Genomic DNA, 23,510 nt, shown 5'->3' with positions numbered 1-23,510 from the left:
ATATTTACTACAAAATGGTCCTCCATTTATGTCCCCTTTTTTGTTTACTTTTGTCAGAGATGGGTATTCCCTTGTGCAATGGCCATGACTCATCCACATGGCTGACACTGACAAAGGATCTACAAACTGCGGTATAGGGTTTCAGGGTAAATCCTGATTAGATTTGACTGACCTTGTCAGGTACAAAAGTTACATTTCTTATTATATAGGTCTTGTTTTATATTGGTCTTAACCATCCAGCAGAAAAGTATAAAAACAAGGTATAAAAAGTAAAGCCATATTAATATGCTGAGCTGTAAAAGGCTCAAGTCAACAACTTCTGACATTGCCCGTCCTAAGGATAACCTACCACTATTACAGACTACTGGACTATATTGGATTATTTTGCTGAATTCATGCACCTAAAATATATGAGTGGCAGTTGTCAGAATCTGCACCACCTTAGGTACAACTTCAGCTGGAGCTCAGAAGGGGCTCCTCGTTTTACATTCCCTGCACTCTCACCGGAGCACACGCCTACGCTAACCTCTGAAACTGGAGGCTGCTCAGAGCCCCCTTCATGCAGTAGATACACCTTTCCAAGCAAGGCCGCCATCCCCAAATTGTATTTCTGTATTTTCCATTTCTTTCCATCAAGGCCTTGGTAAGGTCTAAATACATTTCCCTGCAAACATACTATCATTGTTGTGTGCCCTGGGGCAAGAACAGTAAATGTTGAAGTATGTGTGTTGTGCCAAAAGCCCAAAGGTGGGGACAATTCCTTTAGATATATTTCTCCAAAATTTTTTTCTGTTTCTGCACCCATTCCTTAAAAATAAATGTCTGGAAAGTGACATAACTAATAGTAAACAAGCTTCTTTCAAATTTTTATGCACATACATATATAAGGATACAGAGTTCTGAGAAGAAAGGGAGATTTCAAAATGTGTCATATTTAATTTGAAAAAATTCTTTTGTTTTGAAGGATGACAACTGATTCTGGAATTTCTACATTAGTGGAAACATTTGTGGGTGTTTCTTCTAATGTTATAGAATTATATGCAATTATTACCTGGATCTTTGCTTAAATCTGGAATACATTTTTCAAAAGACCATACGTTTTTACGCTTCTGTTGGGTTATTATATTGACCTTGATCAAAGAGTTTTTCTTTTATTGAGCGTAATTATAAAAGGCCTGGATTCAGTCTTAGGAAATAAGAATATTATGTCAACAAATTATGCCGTGTGGACTAGTTCATGTCACAGGATGAAAAGGAAAGCAATAGTTCAACCATGGCAAATTAAGATAGACACTTTCATTTCTATGAATTATTGAGTAATTGATTAACTTATGTGGTACATGGACTTGTGAAGAATAATTTGTAAAGTTGACTCCCAACTTAAGTAATTTTCAGTTGTAAATTAAAATTATGAATCTCCCTATAATTTAACTTGTCTAGTAATAAGAACATCAAATTAACGTAAGTAGAATAAAAGAATCCATGAATTAGTCTTGTCAACGGATAATTTCCTGAAATATTTTGTTTCCTCATCTAGTGTTCAATAGGTTATTTGTGAAACATAAAATACCTTTTATGTGCAAATTAGCAAACACACAAAAAATAGGGTAGCGTCTCATAAGGAAAACCAGCTGCCCATCAAATAAGACTGGTGTAAAGGCTGAATCATTTTGAACAGGTACTGTTCAGGAAGTAAGAATTCACAGGTCATATTTGACTTATCAGATTTACTATGCTGTTTCCCAGTGTTATCAAGCTACACCAATTATACTTTTGCCAAGAACGCCTGTACGAAACTCAGGTAGGTACAGGATATATACAAAATCTGACTAAAGCCTTCTAGCAAAAATAGAAAGGTTAATGAAGTGAAGAAGAAAGGCAACTCTGGGTTTTAATTATAGGTCGCTAACAGGTTAATATAGGAAACTGTTAGAACTGGGCATGAAAACTAGGTTATGTTTGAATAAAAGCTAATGTAGAAATGGAGCTATGCAGTTATATGGAATAGAGGAACTATCCATAGGGATGATTGTTTCAAATTTCATGTAGTTTTGCACACATGCGAGATAGTGTGAAAAGACTGAGGAAATCTTTATAGTGGTGACAGATGTTGATTTGGGATGGTTGTTCTAATGCAGTAGAATTACACCTAAATATTACCTGGATCTTTGCTTAAATCTGACACGCAATTTTCAAAAAGCACGTCTGCTTCTGTTGGGTCATTCTAATAAATGCTTCTGACATATGTATCTATTTTTCTGACTGAAATCAGATGTGTTTTAATTTTTGGTTTTTTTTTTTTTTTTGTGTGTGTGTGTGTGTGTGCGCGGGGGGGGGGTTCACTATGCAGCTTGGACTTGTAGCGATCCTCCTGTGTTCAGTCTCCCTAGCGCTGGGATTACAGGTGTGCGCCACCACGCTGGGACTCCATTGCCAGCTCAGCATACCTGGGGGCAGAGCTGGCATGTCATGTGGTGCCAGGGAAAGAACGCTGACCTCTGTGCTAACCTAAACAAGTGCTTAGTCTGCTGTGCTATCTCACCGGCCCTATATCTTAGAGAAAAAAAAGTTGGCCATAGAGAAAACTTTGAAAACAAAAAGCAAATTCAGTGTCTTAATTTTATTTCTAGTCACTTTTGATAATCAAATCACAAATGTTTAAAATTTAGTTCCAACATTTAAAGCCAGCTTTAAAGTCTGAGTTGTTAGGTAAAGAATCTTTAGTAAAAATGTTCGAAAAAACTGAAAAAGATGTCATGAGTTGGCCTTTCCTTGGTTGGAAACTTAAGTCAGTCAACCAGATAACTGACAAATCAAGCAACAAAAATGACTCATAAATGCTGCTCCACTGGGAAGAATTAAGACTTGGGCAGTGCTTGGGTGCGTCTTTTCTGTAAGTACCACAGAACCTAGAATAGTGTCATTAAGTAATACTTTGTACTGTGACAAACTAAAAAAGAGCATATGGAGTAGACTATATTCAGCATGTTGTATAAATTATGGGCAATTTTCTAATATTTGATATATATATATGTATATATATTAGTAAAATGATTCTTTTTGTGAGTGGTTTCTACTTCAGAATTTGCAACACAAACATATCTATGAAATCTTTAAGCAAGTTTCTAAAGTTGGAAGCAAAGAAAGTAGCTGTTCAAACCTTTGGTGTCCTTATTATGGCAAGTGAAGAAGGTGGGCCGTAGTTAAAAAAGCTAATTTAACAGAGAAGGGGACTAGGTAACTCTCTACTGGGGCTGGAGATGTATCTCTGGCATAAGTGCTTGCTAGGCAAGTGCAAGGTCCTGAGTTAGAAAAAACCAAAAAAATGAAAACTGTCTATTCACTATTTTGTATTATTATGAAATTTAAAAAAAAGTTAAAACATATGCACACAAATAAACTTGGCAAGGATTTTTGAAAGGTAAATGAAAGTTTTACAAAGAAGGCATGATGCCAACAAAGATAGTAGATCCTCAAAAGCATGAAGCTGTGGACAATGAAGAGGACAAAAGGTCTTTTGGGGGTTTTGGTGGTCAGTCCTTGCAATCGTATTTTCAATAAGCCTATACCATCTTTTATAAGCTTAGATAATATTGCTGGCATGCCACATTTAGCTTTTGGAGCTCTTTTCTAGAGATGATAGATTTTCATCGATCCAACCATTTTTTTTTCCTATAAACTTACAAGCAAACAATCTAGGTTTAGGGATATGCTTTATGGTCAAGAAAATGAATGAAGTAAATTGGTCTATGACTTATGTTATTTGACCTGCAACTTATGTGATGCTACCCAGCACTGAGTAAGTATGTGTGAATGTGTATGCACATGCACCACCCTTCCATCGACAAAGCCTTACACACAGAGACAGGAAGACTTCAAAGGCCTAGGGATGAGTGCCTTTGAGAATCTCTTCTTTCCTTTCAGGAAGTGGAAAAGTGAATCAAGTATATAGCTGGAAAAGGATATAAGGGGATATGACAGATGATGGTGGTAGCCAGAGGTACACACTCGTAAATCTGTCTGAGGTAGATGGCAGGATGTCAAAACACTTCAAAGATACATCCTCATGCCTTTTGAAGATCAAGGTAGGAGGTTTTTAAAGGCTCTAGGAGAGTAACAGTGGGAGCTTGTAATGAGGATTTCTCAGTGTTGACTTCGTTCTCCTCTCTCTGCTTTGGCTTTTTCAGATCTGTGATTTCCAAGTCATCATATGGAAGACTGGCACCATAAGCTAAATAAAACATCCACATGATAAACGTTCATTTTTTTGTTGTTGCTATAATGCTGACCATAACTATTCTTGACCTGTTTAGGTTTTATTTGATTTTCAAAGGGAGAATGGGGATGGGGATAGAGCTCTTGTTCATATTTCTTTAATTCTGTTCCAGTTTTAGAAAGAACAGGACCTTCTCCTTATTCCTTTGTCTGGCTTGAAGGATTCGCATCAGCCTAGAGTGTCAGTGTGGGAAAGAGAGCAGATGTCGATCTCCAGCCGTAAGCGGTAGAAATGAAGCTAAGGTAGGAAGAAACTGCTTCTGGAATTGCAATCAGTCTTTCCCTGCAATAAGGTCCCAGCCTCACTGAGTGTGTGCTAAGGATCTTTCCAAGAGGTTCTTTAAGTCAAGGGTCTTAAAAGTTGCAAATTATACAAAAATCAGAAACTTCTCCAAAGTAGACCTGGCTCAGCACTCCACATATATGCACCTCCTGTGTAGTGGTATGAAGTTATGAAATTATAGAACAAGTGAGAAGGAGAGGAAAGACTCCAGAAATCCAGTCCAGGTTGAAATGTTCAACAGAATCTCAATAAAGCCCCATAGCTCTCCATTTCCACTAAGACATGCGACAGGATTTTAGTGCTAGAGGAGACCAATGAGCCATCTATCTATGGAGCTACTACTAAGATTAGTGGTTCAGGGTGACTGGAATACTGACCGTGCGCTGTGGGCAAGCTGATTTACACACATCTTTATGAGCAAGTGCTCTTCAGCCCCAGGGCTAGCAGCACTTGTCCCCTCAGGTAACCTGAGGGATGCAAACAAGGAGACCTCATTAAAATCTCCCATGAAAAGAGCAAAGCCCACTCGGAGCAAAAGGACATTGAGTGTACACAGCTTTATTGAACAGCACCCTCAAAACAGAACCCAGAGTTCAAACTCTGTGGTGACAGGAAGAACTGCAAGCTTTAAACAACATGTCTGTAGTTCACAGAAAACATGCTATAGGGACTGAGAAAGGGAAAAATAAGAAATGATTATAGTTTGGGTACCATGCACCCTGGAGGAAGCAGAACAGCTCAGAGTATTAGAGGAATATTTTAGGGTAGAGGAAGTCATGTTATCCATCTAGACGCATCCACCATAAGCACCGTCCGAGCTGAAATGATATAAAGCAACCTTCAGTAAGGATGGGGTCTGTCTCTGTTGGCATTTTCAGAATGCAGAGCTTCCTAGTAAAAGCACAACTTTAAATATAACATTGGGGTCCCCTAGATAGATGCACAGGCCTCTGGAGTTTATACTTTTACTGCAGGAAAGAAGGTTGCATATGCTGGAGTTCTGAGGAGAAGTGCTAACCAGAAGTTGAGGGCCTAAATCAGACTGTTTCACAGTAGATATTCTTCAGTAGCACAGCCTCCTCATTTCCAGCTGGGTATAGACATCATTTATATATAGGAAATGCCCTGAACTGCCCTGCCACATGCCCTTTATTCTGCTTATGCAATCGTGGGGAACATCTTCATCTCAGGTTCCTACTGATTGGCAAATGTAGAAAAGCAGGGGAATATGAGTGGGGTGTTGGGCTCACTGTCATCACATCTTCAGTAGAATGTACCATGATACTACAGTGAAATAGGCACTCTAAAAACTTTTCCAGGAAAAGGATGGATTATATGCATTCTGTAAAACATGGAGCTACATTCTTTTCTGTTGAAGGCCACTTGCGATCTCACATTCTGTTATACTAATTTTCCTTATCATTGTTCCTCCTTCCTGTGAACTGTCTTCATGTATCTATAAAAATTCTTTGATGCTTGATTTATAATATTTGGTCAAATAACTCAGAGCCTCTCTTGAGCTCTGTGTTTTGGGTCCAACTACTGCAGAAGGATCTCTCTTCCTGTGCTCTTTCACAAAGGTGATCTTGGGCACAAAGGTGAGCCATGTAGCCATTTTTGAAATTCTTGCTATTCTCCATGAAATTATTTATATGGAAACTACACTTCTAAGTTCAGTCTTCAGCCTCTGGCCCCAGGAACTCCAGAGTTCACTGGGAAGATAAGTCTTTTATATCAGGGGACATAAATAATAAGATATTTAAGAATCTATATAATAATACCCCATTGCATCTTGTAATCCCAATTGCCTGGCTTCAACATCCCACTCCAGGCACTTGGTCAGGACTTGCCCAGTGAGAATGCAGGTGTTTTAGTAGTAAATGTGAAACGCACCTCACATTCTTACTTTGGGGAGATTATAAATGCAGATTTCCAGGAGTGACATTAACTCCCAAAGTCACGCCAGCCCTCCTTAAATGCAGCCAAATGAGTGAAATTGAAAACTTGTGCTGGATATTTATAATCTAGTTTCTAACAATAGTCTTCTGCAACTAACTCACAGTAAAATATTTTTTTCTTGTCATAGAATCAAGACTCATTACTGAAGTAGAGCTAGAACTCACCTCCTGGTAATAAAAGGACTTCCTGAGGAGGGAACTGAATGGGAGAACATGGTATCGTTCATGCTGGTTACAGGTCTGGGAGGCCTGAAATAAAGCACAGGGTGTGTGGAAAGTTAAAGAGAAGAAGATCTACAGATACAACCTATCCAGTATGTCTTGAGGGGATGGAATATCAAAGTTTTTTCTTACTGAGGATTAATATGAATATTTACATATTCCAGTTAAATTATTTAAGTGTTTTAAATTTATATTTCTTTGAGAAAAGTTTTCAATTAGCAATAGTTGTGCCTTGAATGAACCTCATTGGCTACAATACTGCTACTGCACAAAGCTTACATTTTCTTGAAAATATAGAATCTCAGTTACAGACCAGATTTCTGGACAATCTGAGAATACTTATTTGTGAGCTTTTGAACTCTGGTGTGCATTGAGTCATGCTCTTCAATGTATCAAGGATTTCAAAGAAAGCTTACTTCTACCCCTTCTTAAGGGTGAAGCTCTGAAAACATGCTAATCACAGTATACACATGTCCTTCTGGAAAGAAGAGGATTCCTGAGTCTCTAGAAATGCTTCCTTCTGTGTAGGCCATAATGGCAGTGATCTCTAATACACCTGATTCGGAAGCACATGGGCTGCAAAATCACATCAGGCCTCCCTTTTTCTTGTCTTCAGTGAAGATGCAATGAAGCAGTAGAAGAACTTGGTGTTCCTGTCATTTAACAGTTCCACAGGATAAGGTAGATGGGGTAAGACATTCTATAAACTTCACTTTTTCATTTGGCAGGTGAAAGAAAATAGTGTTCAATATTCCGTAGACCAGTCCTTGGTTGCAACCACCGGTAGCTTTGGTCTGTTTTCCTTGGTCCCATTGTTGCTTCACCTGTCACTCCCTGTCATAGATTAGTACTGAGAGAGCTAAGACCCTTACCCTTTCTCCAGTTTTTAGTGTCATTTTAAGTTCATTGTTACATGTTGAATAGTAAGAGGCAAGAGTTCAGAAGATGGAGGATGAAACACAGAAAATGTTGACTTCACTATAATTTTTCATTTTACAATGTAGAATTTTGTGAAGCTAAATACACTGTTGACAGCAGCCTAAGGGATCATTTTGCGTTGGTCTGATGAGAAGCCAAGTCTGTTTTTTTCAACTTAGGGAATCAGAGCTAAGGTAGGATTTTATAATCAAGAGATTGTGGATAAAATATAGGCTCATTTCTTGCAGAGCATCTAGTGAAGTAGTACTGATGCTCTGTGGGTTTTATAATGCCAGCCACTGTATGCAAACATTTGCTGAAATCTTTTTTATGGTAACTGGTGCCAAACTGTATTCCAGCATTGTGAAAGACACTGTATGTACTGCGTGAGATCAAAACAGCAAGCTGGACATTTCTTCCATTCTAGGTGCTTTAAAACTGAGGTTCTGAAAACAGCTCAGTGTTTTGCATTGCTTATCTAGGATGTGTCTCTGCAGGAGTGAGCAACGTGATGCTAGTTTAAAACTAGTTCTGCATTGAATTGGACCCTTTACCAGAAAGATGCTAATTTGGACAAACGTTATTGTAGGGTTGGGTAGATGGGAGGTGGGCAGCACAGTGCCTGAAGTGGATAAGATGGCATGGTTGACACAACGGAGTTATAAAAATGACCATCTGCTTACTAGAAATTATCCTTTGTGAAACCTTTGCAGGTGCAGAAGAGTTGTTTTTTGGGCTCACTGACATTCACTGGAGAGTTCCCAACCCCCCCCCCCATCACCTAGCAACAGCTCACCCTGGCAGCAGCTACCCCCCCATCAGCTAGCCCAGCAACAAAGGCTAAGACCGTGACTGTTTAGAACCCTACATGTATGGTCAGAGCAAGGAGACCACGTTGAGAGGTTTTCTGCAGTGTTAGCTCTGCTTTTGCCAGTTTATGAATAAGCCTCTGCTCCCTGCTACTGTTGTTTCTGATGTTATCATTCTTTGAGGGCCTGACTTCTGCATTTTCCACTTGGAAGATCTTCGGCTTGAGTCAGCCTTGCCCCACTCTCACATTCCTTGCCAGGCCAAGGGCAAGAACCTGAGGAAAGGGAGCCTGTAACGTTATCTAGAAGGGCAGGCTAGATACGTCAGGGTGTGTGATGGTCAGCCAGGTGAGACACCTTCGCTGCAGCTTTGCAACACGTTAACAGGAAAATGAACTTTTTCTTTTGTCATTTTTTTAAAAAAAACCTTCCAATAATGCTCTATTTCTAGGAAATGAACACATATAGGAGTGTGAAACGCATTTAACTAGTTTGATAAATTGATTTTATTAACTTTGTCATTGCAAAACTAAAATTGAGATTTCTTTTTTTTTTTTGCTTTTAATTGACTTTATTTAATTCTACTCCTGGGTAATATTTAATCTCATAAAATACAAGAAATGTTCCTAAGAATGGTCATTTATGGTAAAGTGGTCCAAAACAAAGATTAAGATAGTTCCATATGAAGTTGTAAAAGAGAAAGAGAAGAATAGTGCATATATGTAAAAGGCCATACCAGAGTAGCATCAAATTTAAAGGGGGGGCTTGTTGAGAACTGCAATGTCACAGGCCTTATTTTTTTTTTGCTATGTTCATTAATTTAGGATTTGTGGATAATAAAACTAATAAATTTTATTAGGAAGACTATGACAACTCAAGATTCTATAATAGATAAAGAACTTGTGTATGCTTGTGCTTTTTTTCTATATCATTAAAATTTAAATTAGATTTATTATATGGTAGCCTCTAGAATCTTTCTAAGTTTTATATTTGAAAAGTGATATCACAATTTTTCATGCAACCTACAAAGTGTTTCAAGAATAAACATATTTCATAAAAAAATCTATTTCTAGTACTTAATGACTCCGAACATGTTTAATCCATATTTACTAATTTGTCTTTTAAAAATCTAATCTTATTTATCAGATTAAATTTATAATTTTATGTACATAAAAATAACCATTTATAAAAAATTGAGATTTCTTAGCAAAGGATTCGCATTTAAAGTTTGCCATAACAATGTTGAGTTGGGGCCTAGGAAAGCGTGACACCGAATGGTCTTTTAGAGAAACTGATGCTCCTGTTCTCCATAAGCAGAGGGCAAGGTGCCTTATCCAAAGATAGCCACAATGGAAATGATAAACATATTTGCTGTGATGAAGAAGAATCAGCTCCACAAGGTGGAGTAAGCCACAGGGGCCTCGTGCAAAGCTTCCTGGATCTTAGCAGAGGACATTTTGAAAAATGAAATCGATATTCTTATAAACTTAGAGTTCAGCTCAAGGTAGAATTAATTTTAAACTACTCTCAGGTTGCTCACTTATTCTGTGTCTCATTACCACATATAAGTTTTTATAAGTACACGGGGACTACTGAACTACTTACCAAGTATCACTTTTGGCAGCAAAAAATTGAAAAGAATAGAGACTGTTAATCATAGCAACATTTACAAGCAATAAATAGCTAAGAACAAATGCCCAAACACCCAAATGTCACCACCTGCTTGTTTCTATTTAAGGAATAAATTCATGACCAGCAGCACCTTTTTACTGTATGCGAATTAAATTCCCTGGCTACAGTGCAGGAGTGGCGTTTTCCGCGTCACATGTTTCATTTCCATATGCGTGTGTCAATATGGGTGTCAGACAACAGCACTCCAACCTGTTAAAGTTCTATTGGTCCAATATCTTTTTGACTGTATCTTAGGCTTCCTGTATGATGTTGTTTTAGTGACAGACTGCCATAGTTGTTATTTTCCAACATTTAAAAATTGGAAGTAGAGACATAGTAATGAAAATATTTTCTAATTTACTCTTTAGGTATTCATCAAGAAAAAGACATTTAAAAAAAATTTCAATTTATACCTATATAGGTTACAGTGACTTTTAAATGTTGAAGATTTGGGTAACCATTTTAGAGAAGTAGTACCATTTTTTAAACGTGTCACAAACACAAAAAAAGTGTTCATCTAAGAGCACCATATGATGTTCAGCATCAAATTCCACGTACACGGGGGTTTATAACACTAAACATATCTCAGCATTGCATGGAACATGTCATTATTCTTTATACAGACAGTTGCATCACGTTATTTTTTTCTATATAGCATTTTTGAAGAATTTGCACTAATTTGCGAAAACGTCACACCTTTGCATAGTAATGAGCGTAATGCGTGAGTCTGCACTGTAAGTCTCCACAGCCCAAGCTCGAGTCGCCCAAAACACGGCGGAATGTTCCCATGGACACTGCTGATGCTCACAGCCCCCGCACTGCTCCTGTCTTGCCTTTGTGTATGAGCTTCTGTATGTGTGCATATGATGCACATTAGGAGATTTTGGGCAGGCCAAATAGCTCAGCGCATTAAAGCTCCTGCTTAGGCAGACGCAGGGGCCCTGCCATGCCGGCCCCACCTCCAGGGCACTCTGAGTCGGCATTGAGACTGGGCGTGGTGGGGTGCACCTGTAACCCCAGCTCTTGGGAGGCTGAACACAGGCGGGTCACCATGAGTCCGATCTAGGCAGTGAGACTCTGTAGACTCTGTCCTAAAACACACACACACACACACACACACACACACACACACACGAAAAAAGGGTATTTTGAAGGCCTCCATGAACATGTGCTCAAGGAACAATAAAGATATGACTTACACCATAGTTAACAAATTGATTTTATTATTACTGTTATTTGGGAAAGCACAAGAGCAGATGCTTGAGGATGGTCTTTGCTAGAGACTCAAAAATGAAGTTTCGTATTATATATTTTCGTACGATACAATTGCTTTAGACTTGTATGCTTAAGCCATAGTTCAGAGTAATAACTCAATACTGAATATGGCTGGGAGTATCAGCGTGTTTCATTCCTTCAAGTGTTCATCTTTACTTATTTCCCATTGTACAGCACTCTATAAAAGTGATGGAGTGGCTTACGATAAAAGGACATGATATTGATGCCAATATTCTTGACAAATGCATAAAAATACATGCATGTGCATTTGGAAGAAGTCTGCATATCCTTTAACTAAAAGTCCACGTTCATTATAGCAGATCAAGAAGGTATGTGTAAAAAGATTAAAGCATATGCTATTTATTTAAACATTTAAAGTCTTTACATGTTTAGGATAATTCAGAATAGCTAGATCAGCAGCATAGTTTAAAACAAGTCTTAGGATACCTCCTGAAAGACATGCAGAACTATTTAATATAATAGCATTTGGCTAAAAAGTAGGTATAGGAAATTTTTGTATAGCTAAAAATAGAAAAAAAATGTGTTAGAATATAGGTTGGACATTCTGCATTCAGAATTTCTTGTGTGTTGATTTAATAATTTTGTATCTTGTACATTTGTATTTTAAAGTTAAGACATTAATCCTGTGAAAGTATTATCAGTGAGAACAGACCTGTATTTTGATTAAAAACCTATTTTGGAAATCTGGTTAAATACATACATATTTTCTCAGAAAAAGGTATGTCTTATACAGAACTTTGATAGAATCATGAAATTTCTTGTTGGACCCCAAACACAGAGCCTGTTTCAGGTTCTGGAGCCATGGCTCAGAGGCAAGCACTTGTTCTGCATGCATGAGTCCTAAGGTGCAGACTCAGCCCCTCCGATGAAACCAGACTAGAACAAATCAATCCTCCTAAACAGCCTATTACCTCAAGATTGCCTTCACTCAGCTCAGGGAACAACAGATTAGGTCATTTGCTCCCATAAATTAAAGTTTTAAAAATTGTACTGAGCTAAATCACACACACACACACACACACACACACACACACACACCCCACACCCTCATCAATCTTGAGCACCTACTATGTACAAAGCCCTGGCCTAGGCTATACTGTGAAGTGACTGAATCCACCAGGTCTCACTTCCCCATCTCTTTCTAGAGTGGCCAACAGCACTCCTATCCCATTCTCCGGCACACTCTTAGCATCAGCCTGCCCCCTTCTGCACTCTCCCACTCTCACCTCTTAGGGGGCTGGTAGAAGTGACTTGGGCAAAATGCACAGAGCACATCCTTGCTTTCACTTCAGTTCATTCCCTCACTAGCCACTTGGTGATGGTCTCTCACTGGCTCCGTGAAGCGACACTGAGACTAACATGAACAACCCTGATGGAGGAGATTTTGGAGTGCTTGACTCCTTAAGACTCTCCCGAGATTTATTTACTCCTGGTTTATTTCTAGGAGCATAATTTCCAAAATACATAATCCACATTCTAGAGAGCTTGTTTACATCGATGTTCTTAACATCATTCTGCCTGAGAAACAGGAGCCTCAATTCGGTGTGTGCTGCTGGGGTCAGTGATTCTTCAAATATCAGTGAGGAACAAAGAGCACAAAGCACTGTGGGATTTATGTGCATCTCATAGTGGGGCTGCAGTAGGAATGATTTGATGATATTTGGCCTAGACCCCTCAGACAAAAGGGTTACCGCTTTCATAAGCGGTTCCAGTCCTAAGAGTGGGAGGTACAGCAGTCTACCTGTTGATGTCAACCTGCAAACATAGGCCTTTCTGTATAGTTGGTCCCACTGAACTATGGGAAAAGTAGTCCATACGGAGGAGGAACCATGTATTTCCAAGGCTTCTGGAAGAAACCTGTGACTGTATCACTCAACATCATAGATGCAGGTAACACACTTCTCTTTTCTTCTGAGATCATTTTCGCACCAAAGGAGTGGCACTTTCTTTTTACTCAGCTTCCTACTATCTTGGTTTCTCTGGTTTGAGTTGTTTTGGAGAATTAGTCTCTTTTATCCTAATGAATTTTCCTACCTGTTCTTATCTTTAACTTTCCCATGGCTAGACCATAGATTTTTCTGTATGTTGGGATAAACCAAAACCAAAATCAGAATCAAAACAAAGCAATTTCTAGGTTTATGAATATTCAATTTGGGACTCAAAGCATATATGAGATGAAGGTAAATTACGCCTGAATTTTTAAAAATCACGATCGTGCCATGTGCGGTGTACCCAGGCGTACAAACTTCACTAACATTCGTATTTTATCACACAGCATCTGCGATACTTCCTGCCTCTTGGTAAAGTATGTTAGCATCGCTCACCTGTGTAGCCAGGCGAAGCTACATACAGCTGAACGAAAAACATGTAATAGCATTACTTTGATTGTTTTTTAAAATAAAATTTAAAACTCAGTGTTTAATGACTGATATAAAACAGGCTCTGTAAGCCTCTCGACTGCTTCTGTGAAGAAATCAAGATGCCCCTTCGCAGGTGGCCTGGAGACACTCACACGATGTGGGCCAGGTTGAGTGGCTTCTCAGGCTGGTCGGGGAACATAGGGTGCAAAGGCTCCCTGCTGGACGCACAGCTCAGAGACTTGCTTAGAGCATTGGTTAGCTTCTTCGCAGGTGATTTCTGGAAAAGAGAAGGTTACAAGCTATAGCATCTTTGATGTAATGATTTATTAGCTGATTTGTTTTTTAAAATAACCATTCATCCATTATTTCATTCATCCAAGAAATACTTTTTAAATCACCTACTCTAGGTCAGGAAGTTTGCTGGAAGCTGGGAATGGAGTGCTGGAACAAGCCACCAAGGTACCCACCTCCTGCTGCTCAGAGACAGCAGGTGCTTTGATAAATTGAAGCAGTCGCTGTTCTCGGGACACCTGAGGGCCACTTACTAGGCCTCCAGGAGATCTGACAAAAGCTCAGGGGACTAATCTGGTTGTAAAGATCCTCATATAAAATGTCAAGGACAACACCTTCATCTTGTAGGCAATGAGGGACAATGAAGACTTTCAGCCACCAGAGTTACAGGAAGACATCTGATCCAGAAGGACTGCTCCTGCCTAGGAAAAAAGGGCAGCTTAGGGGACAGCAGGATTGAAAGGAAGGAGGTGAGTAGAAAGTCTTGCAGGAAATTAAGTGAAGGGTGATTCTACCTGGCCCAACACATTTGATAAGAAGTAAAACAAAAACTTCAATCTGCGTCTTTCAAATTTAAAATACGTGTTCTTTCTAGAACGCCACACTACCTCTTTTTCATTTGGACTAGTGGCATGTTTATCCTAATATGGTACCATCCAAAGTATAAAAGTATAATAAATATAACACAAAGTATTATATTTAGTTAATAAGTACCTAACAAAATTTTCCCTTTCCATAAGGAGCCATTTATAATTTTGTCTCTTTCTTTTATACCTCTTCCTTTTTTTTTAATAATTAGCAATGCCATAATGAAGTGACTATTGTCTTCATTATTTAAAAGCTAATTAACAGGAGCATTGTTCATAAAATTCCACACTTAATACTGACTTTGAAAGACAGTGTCCTTCCATACAATGTCGCAGTTCTCAGTCCCCAAGAACGAGGGTTCCTGTGTGGCTTTAGTCCTTACATAAAACAGCTAAAAATGATAAGCCTTTAAGCACCAAGCCTGCAACATCTGGGACAGAAGTTTGAAAACTGGTAATAGCTTGACAATAAAAAACAGAAAGTGCTTGCTCCCGTCTTCTGTATTAAATTGTACTTCATGACTCATGTGAGGGGGTCAGTGACAATGTACTCAGGATACTGTGCCTTCGTGAACTGTTATTTTGTGTCAGTGATGAATTATTAATAGTCACCCCAGACTGTAGCTCCCCATTAGAGTTCCCTGCATGCTAGTTGCCCATTATACTTTCCCATAATGATTGCTAGAATGTTCTGACTTAAGGTGCAAATTATGAAGACTTCCTTTTTTTTTAAAAAAAAAAAACAATAAGTTACTCTTTTAGAAGAGCCTACAGATTGCATTAAATTATAAATATAGAATATTTAAAGAATTCAATAAATATTGAATTTAAACTTGGAAGACTTTTGTTTTTTCCTGTCATAGAACTAGCTCAAGAGGCACTCAAAAGGTTGATGGTATATCTCATGAGAAATATATTTTTAGAACGATACTTGAACATTGCATGAGATCAGTAGTACTAAAGCTGATCTTTGACTTAAAGATAGAGGTTAGAAAATTGCAAACCATTCATAAAGGAAGCCCTCTGGGAAGGCTTTTTCTAATCCTAGGGCTATGTGCTCCTGAAAACACACTTATCACACAGGCAATCACGTATCACCTTTACCAAGCTGGCCAATCACGCTATTCATGCAAAGAGGGTTTGCTAATGTAACCATAGTCTCTCCACCCCACCTTCTCCCCCCAAAGTAAAATGGAAACAGTGTTAGTAATCTTGCACTGTGATATGTCTTTCCTTAGTGCTCAAGGTTCTAGGAAAGATGACTATGTTTTTCAGCAATTTCCATAAAAGCAAAACAAAATTTGGAGAAATCTTTAACTTACTGTGAAAATAAAACTACGTTCCAGGAGATGCTTGCTGTTTAGTTGTCATTTAAGTCAGTACTGAATTGTCTCTATTCAAGAAGTAATATAGTTGGAAGCTTCCTGTATTTTAAGTCTTAAGAAGGTATACTTGGTTCAGATAGAACAAGTAAGAGATTCCAGTAACAGAGAGAGGGCAGGGCAGGGACAGAGACTGCCAGCGCTGGAGGAGAATTTAAGTCTGCTGCTTAATTCTATAATCATCCTTGATGGTCTCTCATTCTGGGCCACTCTCCAACTGCAAGTGTTACCCAGGCCTTGCCTTACCCATGACGTATACTCTTTCATTTGGTGCTGGTTGCTATGGGAGCCACCCGCGTGTCCCCTCCAGAAGCAGTCTTGACAGAGCTGGTAATTGTGACACTGCTGGCACCGGTAGCGAAATCCCATCATACTCTCACTGTGGCAGTAGGAACACTCAACCGGATGGAAGACTAAGGGGGAAGTAAACGAAGAAGAAACAGGAACATGACTGTGTGGACCAGAATAAAGAAAAGCCCAGCTTCAACAAAACTGCGTTTTCTGCTGTGTACCATCATTTCAGACACAAGGCAATCTTGCTCAGAGAAGCATTAAGTGTACTGCTGGAGTCTCACTACCCTTTTCAAGCACGTGTGTGGGGCTGGAGGAAATGGGACAGACTATCGTGTCCTAATAATGACACGAGTCTGCAACGCCATTGGCTCATCTCGCCCATGTCTTGCGGAATATAAATTACCCAAATGACTTTGCCTTTCCCCCAGACTGCTCTGTGTCTTGGAGACCAGCGCAGCTCACTGGGGACTCCGAAGTACACGATGAACATAGTTAACCATTTACAGGGTTGAGAGCAAATACTAAATAATTGGAAAATGACAGAAGACAAACAAGAGGACATGGGGGGGGGAGCAAACAGGACAACTGGACCAGACAATTGAGTTACTTTTAAGATAATGATTGGCTTAATCAGTGATACTGTCATCATCTAACTGATAATTTTCTGAGGCAGGTGGATAGGGCCCAAGAGAAGGGTCAGTTACTTGAATATAGTCCTTACTCAGTTCAATAAATACCCTTTGGGCAGGAAATTAGAATTACAAAGTAGACAAGGTAAAGTATACAAAATTCGAAACTAATAGCTGATCAAATACAAATAATTCTCTACATGTTACAACTAAAGATACTAAATAACAGCCGGAAGACAAATTCTTGACTTTGATAATGGTATTCTCTGACTAACAAGCCAGAAAAAATAGAATAAGTAAAGGCAAGAAAACAAAGTACATAGAGATATAGCCCGCTCTGGGTGCACAGTCTTCTAAATAAACTTGCTAAGTTCTCTTTTCCAGCACCTGGGGAAAACAGAGTGGTACCTGAGTCTAGTGTAACTATTTTTGGACAAATGCCCAACAAATTGACCTCGTGAAGTAGGAAGCACTGAGAGAGTGGGAATTAAATTCCAGCATTGTGACTGAAAAAGACTAGTTCAGGGACTGAAAAAAACCAGACCAGACCAAACCAAACCAAATCCCTCAGCTACAACATAATATGGACCTTGTTTTCTCTTTGCTTCTTTTTCTTTCTTTCTTTTTTTTTTTGTGGGGGACCCGGGTATTGAACTCAGGCCCTTGCGCTTGCCAGGCAAGTGCTTATTCTACTGAGCCATCTCCCCGGCCCCCACTATTTGCTTCTATATAAATAAGATGCATGAAAACATCTGTGATTGTTATTCATTGCAAAAAACCTAGTAAGTTAACTCTTTAAATTTTATCTATGACAAAACAGGATAAATTTATGGCTTTCAACTAAAAGAGATTATAAAGGCAGTTGCTAAAACTTCTGAATGAAAATTTAAAATGAAGTCAACTTTAGCCTCCAAATATGTGAAATAAATATGTAGACATTCAGATTCCAGTAAGACACATGGGATGCACCACATTCTATCTAAATGAAGAAATTTTAGAGTTCAATTAACCAATAAGTAAAAGAATAAGTAACTACTAGAGGCACTGAATTATTCTATGATTAAACTTCTTTGGCTCTTGTCCTAAATTGTACTTTATATTTAAATCTCGATATGCCAAGAGTAAATACTTTTATCCTAGAAATATTTGATTAAAAGTATGTAATCTCACCTTTAACAGAAGTACAACTCTTGAAAGCTTACAATTTGGAGCATGTGTCTAAAGATGAGCAGGGTGCCCTCATTTAATGTTGTTGCTGTCCCTCCCATCTGTCCCTCACTGATTTCCGTGGAAGAAATAGTACAACTCATATCAGCATAAAAATTCAAATTTTAACTTCACTTGAAAGTGTCATGTTCTTATTGAGTTTTTTTTTTTTTTTTTTTTTCTGTTATAAATCTGGGACTCAGAGCTGCACCAGGAGATTTAATAAGTGTTTAGAAGTGCAGTGATCTTAAAGGATTTTTGGCCATAGAGATGGGTTAGTTCTACTCAAAACAAAACCCAGAACCACTCTATGGACATCTCTTAAAGCACTGCCATGTGACGAATAACTGTAGAGTTCATGATGCTACTTCAATCATATAATAAACTGCTTCGCACAATAGTAACTACTCACCATTTTCAACATTCGCTAGTCGATGCAGGAGAGGCAGCCAGACCAGACACTGTGGGGGAGGATCGGACATGAGTGTATCCAGGAAACCATTTAATGTTACTTTCTTCTGCATCAAAAAAAAAAATCACAGAAGTTTAAGACGAAGAATAATCTTAACTAGCAAGTATCTTTCGAGGCTGAACATATAACCATACAATTAACTTCTAATAGATGAAGAAATGGAACTTTCCAAATTTGTTATTAATGTAGCTCAGAACTGAAAGTGCTGATTGATTTCTGTGCCTAAACCTACATGAGACGAGGGTATTTCCACTGAGACAGCAATAGCATAAGCAGGGGCAGGACGGTTCTGAGAGCATTACTTTCATGGATGAGCTAAGGGGGAGAATTGAAAGTCTTCACAGAATTTATGACCAGATTCCCTTTCAAGTTGACATCAATATTACTATTAAATATAGTATGTAAAATATAGATGATGAGATAATATTTTTAAGAAGAGGGCAGGATTTATGTGTCTAAAACAATATTGTCTTTCAAAGCTATCACTTGGGATGACTTGGACTTCTTCCAATGAAGTATTTCAGACACTTTTGGAATTTTACTCTTTAAACTGCTATGATAAAAATGATAAGACCAAAATAAATTGCTCTATTACTTTTTATATTTTTATGTTATTTCATTTTGTATTTTAAATGATCTTTTCCATCTTTATCATTCACTACTTTGGCTAAAAATCACCCCTGGATATTTCCAAAAATATCATTATGAAGAAATTGTAGACAGAAATTTCTCTTCTGTCTGTTTTTTGCAACAAGGGCTTGCTATGTAGTTCAGGGTGGTCCTGAATGCACTATGTGGTCTAGCCTGGCCTTGAACTCACAGCAGTCTTCCTGCCTCAGCTTCCGAATGCTGGGATTTCACGTGTGTGCCACCACTTTTGGCCAGAAATGTCTTATTATTAAGGATATTTGAATCTGATATAATGGGACAGTCCAGAGGATATTGAAAGGGGAGTTTTTAACATGGGCAGATAACTATAATTCTCTTTCAGTTAGCAAAAGCCAGGACTAGAAAAACAAATACTACATGTTCTCATATAGAGCTGAAATAGTTGATTTCAGAGAAGAAAAATGATGAAAAAGGGTCATCACAGGCTGGGAAAAGGAGGGAAGAAGAAGCAAAGGGAGGACTGATAATGGGTACCATCTTATGGTTAGATAGGCAGAAGGAGCAACTTTGAAGAGAAATTACTGAAAGAAGAGAATGCATTAGCTGGGGTCAGAGGCTTGGAGTATATATGTGTGCTCATGGGGCACAGGGAGGGTGTAAGGCCTCTGGGCAAGATGACAACATAGAGCCACACTTATCACACAACCCAGGTCCCTTTATTAATTATATAGATATTCTTGTAAGTCTTCCTAAATTCATGATTCAAATGGATGCCTGAAGCAGTTTTATGTTTTTTTTTTTTTTTTTTTTTTTTGTGGACCTGGGGATTGAATTTAGGCTCTGGCACTTGCCCGGGAAGTGCTTATTTCACTGAACCATCTCCCCAGCCCCCTTTTAACAATTTTTAAAAAAAATTTATGAATTTGATACAGGGTCTCTCTATGCAGCTCTGAGCTGTCGCGATTCTCCTGTTTTAGCTTCCCTAGCCCTAGACACTTTTGGAATTTTACTCTTTAAACTGCTATGATAAAAATGATAAGACAAAAATAAATTGCTCTACTACTTTTTATATTTTTATGTTATTTCATTTTATATTTTAAATGATCTTTTCCATCTTCATCATTCACTTCTTTGGCTAAAAATCACCCCTGGGTATTTCACCCCTGGGATTACAGGTGTGCACTACCATGCCCAGTTTTAGTGACCAGCTTGGTGGGCCCAAGGCAGGTCTGGCACAGCATGTTGTTCTGGGAATCGAACCTGAGTCCTTGCACTTACCAGGCAAGTGCTTAGACAGCTGAGCTTCCTCTGAGGCCCATGAAGCAGTTTTGATCTCTTAGACATCCAACTAAACAGACTGATATTTATTAGCTGGACAACCAAGGTGGTTTTCCAGAGGTTGCTATGAACTAATTGTTCTAGCCATTATTTTTTTTTGTTTTATTTGCACTGACTTCATATTTACGGGATCCTTTTAGAGGGCACAAATGATAGTCTGGATTTTTAAAAGATTGTAAACAACCTTCAGAAGATTGTAAGCAAACCTACTTAGGAGCTTGCAGTTCCTTCTACGTGACCAGATGGGGACAACTGGAGAGACCTCAAAACCAAGCAGCTTCCTTTATGCCAGGCCAAGTTTACTGCCCTAAATGTGTCACTGCATGGCAGACGTAGTTGTGTTTGCCATGCTTCGGGCCATCCAGGTTGCGCTGCGGTGACTCCTTTCTTCTCTCCTTTGCTGGCATTGCCAAACCATGGTATTGGGTCAGATATGTGTCCCATGGGGCTGAGTGATGGCTCAGTCCTTTTGATAGTGCAGTGATGATAATAATAATGATGCTGAGGTTGTAAGGATGAAATTGCATGATGAAGATAAAGAAAATTAGCATGGTGCCTGCCCATGGCCAGTGAGCACTAGCCATGATCTAGGTGTGTTGAGCGAGTGACGGGCACAAAGGCCACTTATCGGAGGCTAGAGATGCCCTCCAGGGTACCGTTGGGTAGGAGAGCTGACTGCGCATCTGTGGCTGGGAATGGCACACAGAACAAGAGCAGGAGTTCTGAGAGGCATTTCCTCCAAATGTTACCTGTTGGGAGAAACAGGATCTAGCTGACTGCTCTGTGTAACCAAACGAAGGACCTTCGAAAACTGCCGTGGGTAGTTTGAGAACTTCCCGAAGGAACTGGTCATATCGTCCATAAACCATCACTCCGCTGGAGTCAGAAATCATCGAGAAAATATCTGATGAGAAGGAAAGGATGAAGATATTTATTCATCACTACTATTCTCTACTATTTTAGGTCAACACAGCTGCTACTAAGGACAAAGACTGTGGCAGAATAAGTGTATTATTTTTATGAAAGATTGTAAAGACTAAGTTTTAGACTTAAATATTCCTGGATGGTGTTTTCTCTGGTGTCTTCTCACCGGTGATTCTGGCACATAACAAAAACTGGTCCTCTGGGTAAAATTATCATATTTTGAGAGAGCAGAAAATGTCACATTTTTATTCTGAGGTCAATGAAGAATGCACGTAGCCCTCCACATTTTTATACATGAGAGGGATGCTGATGTCATTTGAGTCACCCAAGGAGGGCTGGGGGTGCGTGGCTACCTGTGTAGCTCTTGTCCATCTCTATCATCACCAAAACAATTAGGTTTTGGTTTAAGATATGTGAAAGATGAAAGTACTGCAAGGATAAAGATGTATCAAAAACACCATTAACTTCCCACAGAAGCAGAAAACTTAGGACAAATCACTGTTCTGGGTGAAAGGCATTTGATTTATGGGAAGGGTCTTTTGACTCATGTGGCAAAGAGGAAACCTGGCCTTGTGGATCATCAGTGGGGAAGGTGGGTGCCTTGGAGGAGTCTCCAGTGCTCTCTGGTTTCACTGGACCTCTGATCTTGAGTTTCTGCTACTCTGTGCATCTAATGAACATTAATGGAAAAATTTTCTAAGCTATGTTGTAATTCCTCTTTGGAAATCGCTGTCAGAAAAGCTTGCTGTTAATTTATCCCCATGTTAGCCATATTGTTACTGGGCAAAAGGAACCTCTGGGACAAACTCTTGTAAATTTGATGTACTCCATTCATACATTTTAAATTCAATTTTCTCAGGTCAAGATGTAATTTGAGAACATTGCATTTATACTGCAACCAAATGTTAGGAACATATTATAGTTTTTCACTGGATTATGTTTTGAGGTTGTAAATTAACTATTATTTTCTTAAATATACCCATTGTGAAGGGTTTATAACCTGCATCAGATAGTTTATTAATTATAAGACTACAGAGATTCTAGGGTTAATATCCAAAATCTATAAGGAATTCAAACAACTGTATAACAGGAAAACAAATAACTTGCTTAAAAATGGGAAAAAGATACACATAGCCACTTCCCAAAAGAAATCATACAAATGAATAATAGATAATGAAAAACACATAATATTACTACTCATCAGTGAAATGCAAATCAGAGCCACAATTACGTATTATCTCACTCCTGTAAGAATGGCTGTTATAAAAAACATTAGCAAATGTTGGAGAAAATTTGGAGAAAACAAATCCTCACTGTTGGTGGGAATGTCTCATTATGGAAAACATTGTGGAGGTAACACACAGATTAAACATAGAGCCAGCATTCTCATTGCTGGGTCTACATCCAAAGGAAATGAAATTAGTATGTTGAGGAGTTATCTGCACTTCTGTGGGTCACAGTACTGTTTGCAGTAGTGAAGAAATGTAATCAACCTAAGCATCTGCCAACAGATGAATGGATAAAGAAACTACGATACATACCATAATAAGAAGCATACCCTGCCATTTACAGCAGCATGGGTGAACCTGGAGGACATTATGCTTAGTGAAATGAGGCAGGCATAGAAAAACTAAACATGGCACCGTCACACTCCTATGTGATGTATGAAAACGTTGATCTCATAGCAGTCGAGAGGAGAATGGCAGTTCTGTAGCCTGGAGGAGGGTGGTGGCGGCATGAGGCAAAGGAGGTTGGGTAGATCTTGGTCAGAAGACAAATAACTACAGCTGGATAAGAGGAAAATGTCCAAGAGATCTGCTGTGTGGCATGGCAATTGTAGTTGATGACAACATAGTGCATTTTCAAGAACAGCAAAAGAGAATAGAGGCTAAGAGTTCTCACTGTGGATTATCCAAGTAACTATGTGAAATATTTTTGAAACAACAGAACAGATAATTGAGGAATTATTTAAACTTCCTTATACTT

The 23,510-nt window shown here is 38.8% G+C and overlaps 1 protein-coding gene and 1 pseudogene across 24 annotated transcripts in view; both read right to left on the bottom strand.

Annotated features, from left to right (window-relative positions):
• Nucleotides 1-23,510, bottom strand: part of Dtna (dystrobrevin alpha) — a 407,896-nt gene that overhangs the window by 60,693 nt on the left and 323,693 nt on the right. For 12 of the 24 annotated variants that reach the window (XM_023714197.1, XM_023714221.1, XM_004623572.2 and 9 more), the window contains 5 exons: nucleotides 21,350-21,504; nucleotides 18,594-18,699; nucleotides 16,299-16,465; nucleotides 13,945-14,069; nucleotides 6,682-6,765 (listed from right to left, as the gene is read on the bottom strand). In XM_023714197.1, the coding sequence (XP_023569965.1) occupies nucleotides 6,682-6,765; nucleotides 13,945-14,069; nucleotides 16,299-16,465; nucleotides 18,594-18,699; nucleotides 21,350-21,504 (637 nt within the window). Of the gene's footprint in view, nucleotides 1-4,935; nucleotides 5,026-5,096; nucleotides 5,377-6,681; nucleotides 6,766-13,944; nucleotides 14,070-16,298; nucleotides 16,466-18,593; nucleotides 18,700-21,349; nucleotides 21,505-23,510 lie in introns of those variants that run through there. The other 12 variants (XM_023714185.1, XM_023714184.1, XM_023714194.1 and 9 more) reach the window with 2 other exon arrangements.
• LOC111816912 lies at nucleotides 6,886-7,014 on the bottom strand (annotated as a pseudogene).

This window comes from Octodon degus, unplaced genomic scaffold (assembly GCF_000260255.1).
Source record: "Octodon degus isolate 3935 unplaced genomic scaffold, OctDeg1.0 scaffold00003, whole genome shotgun sequence".
Lineage (NCBI taxonomy): Eukaryota > Metazoa > Chordata > Mammalia > Rodentia > Octodontidae > Octodon > Octodon degus.
Note: the sequence above shows the minus strand (reverse complement) of the source record. Positions and strands in the feature narration are given on the sequence as shown.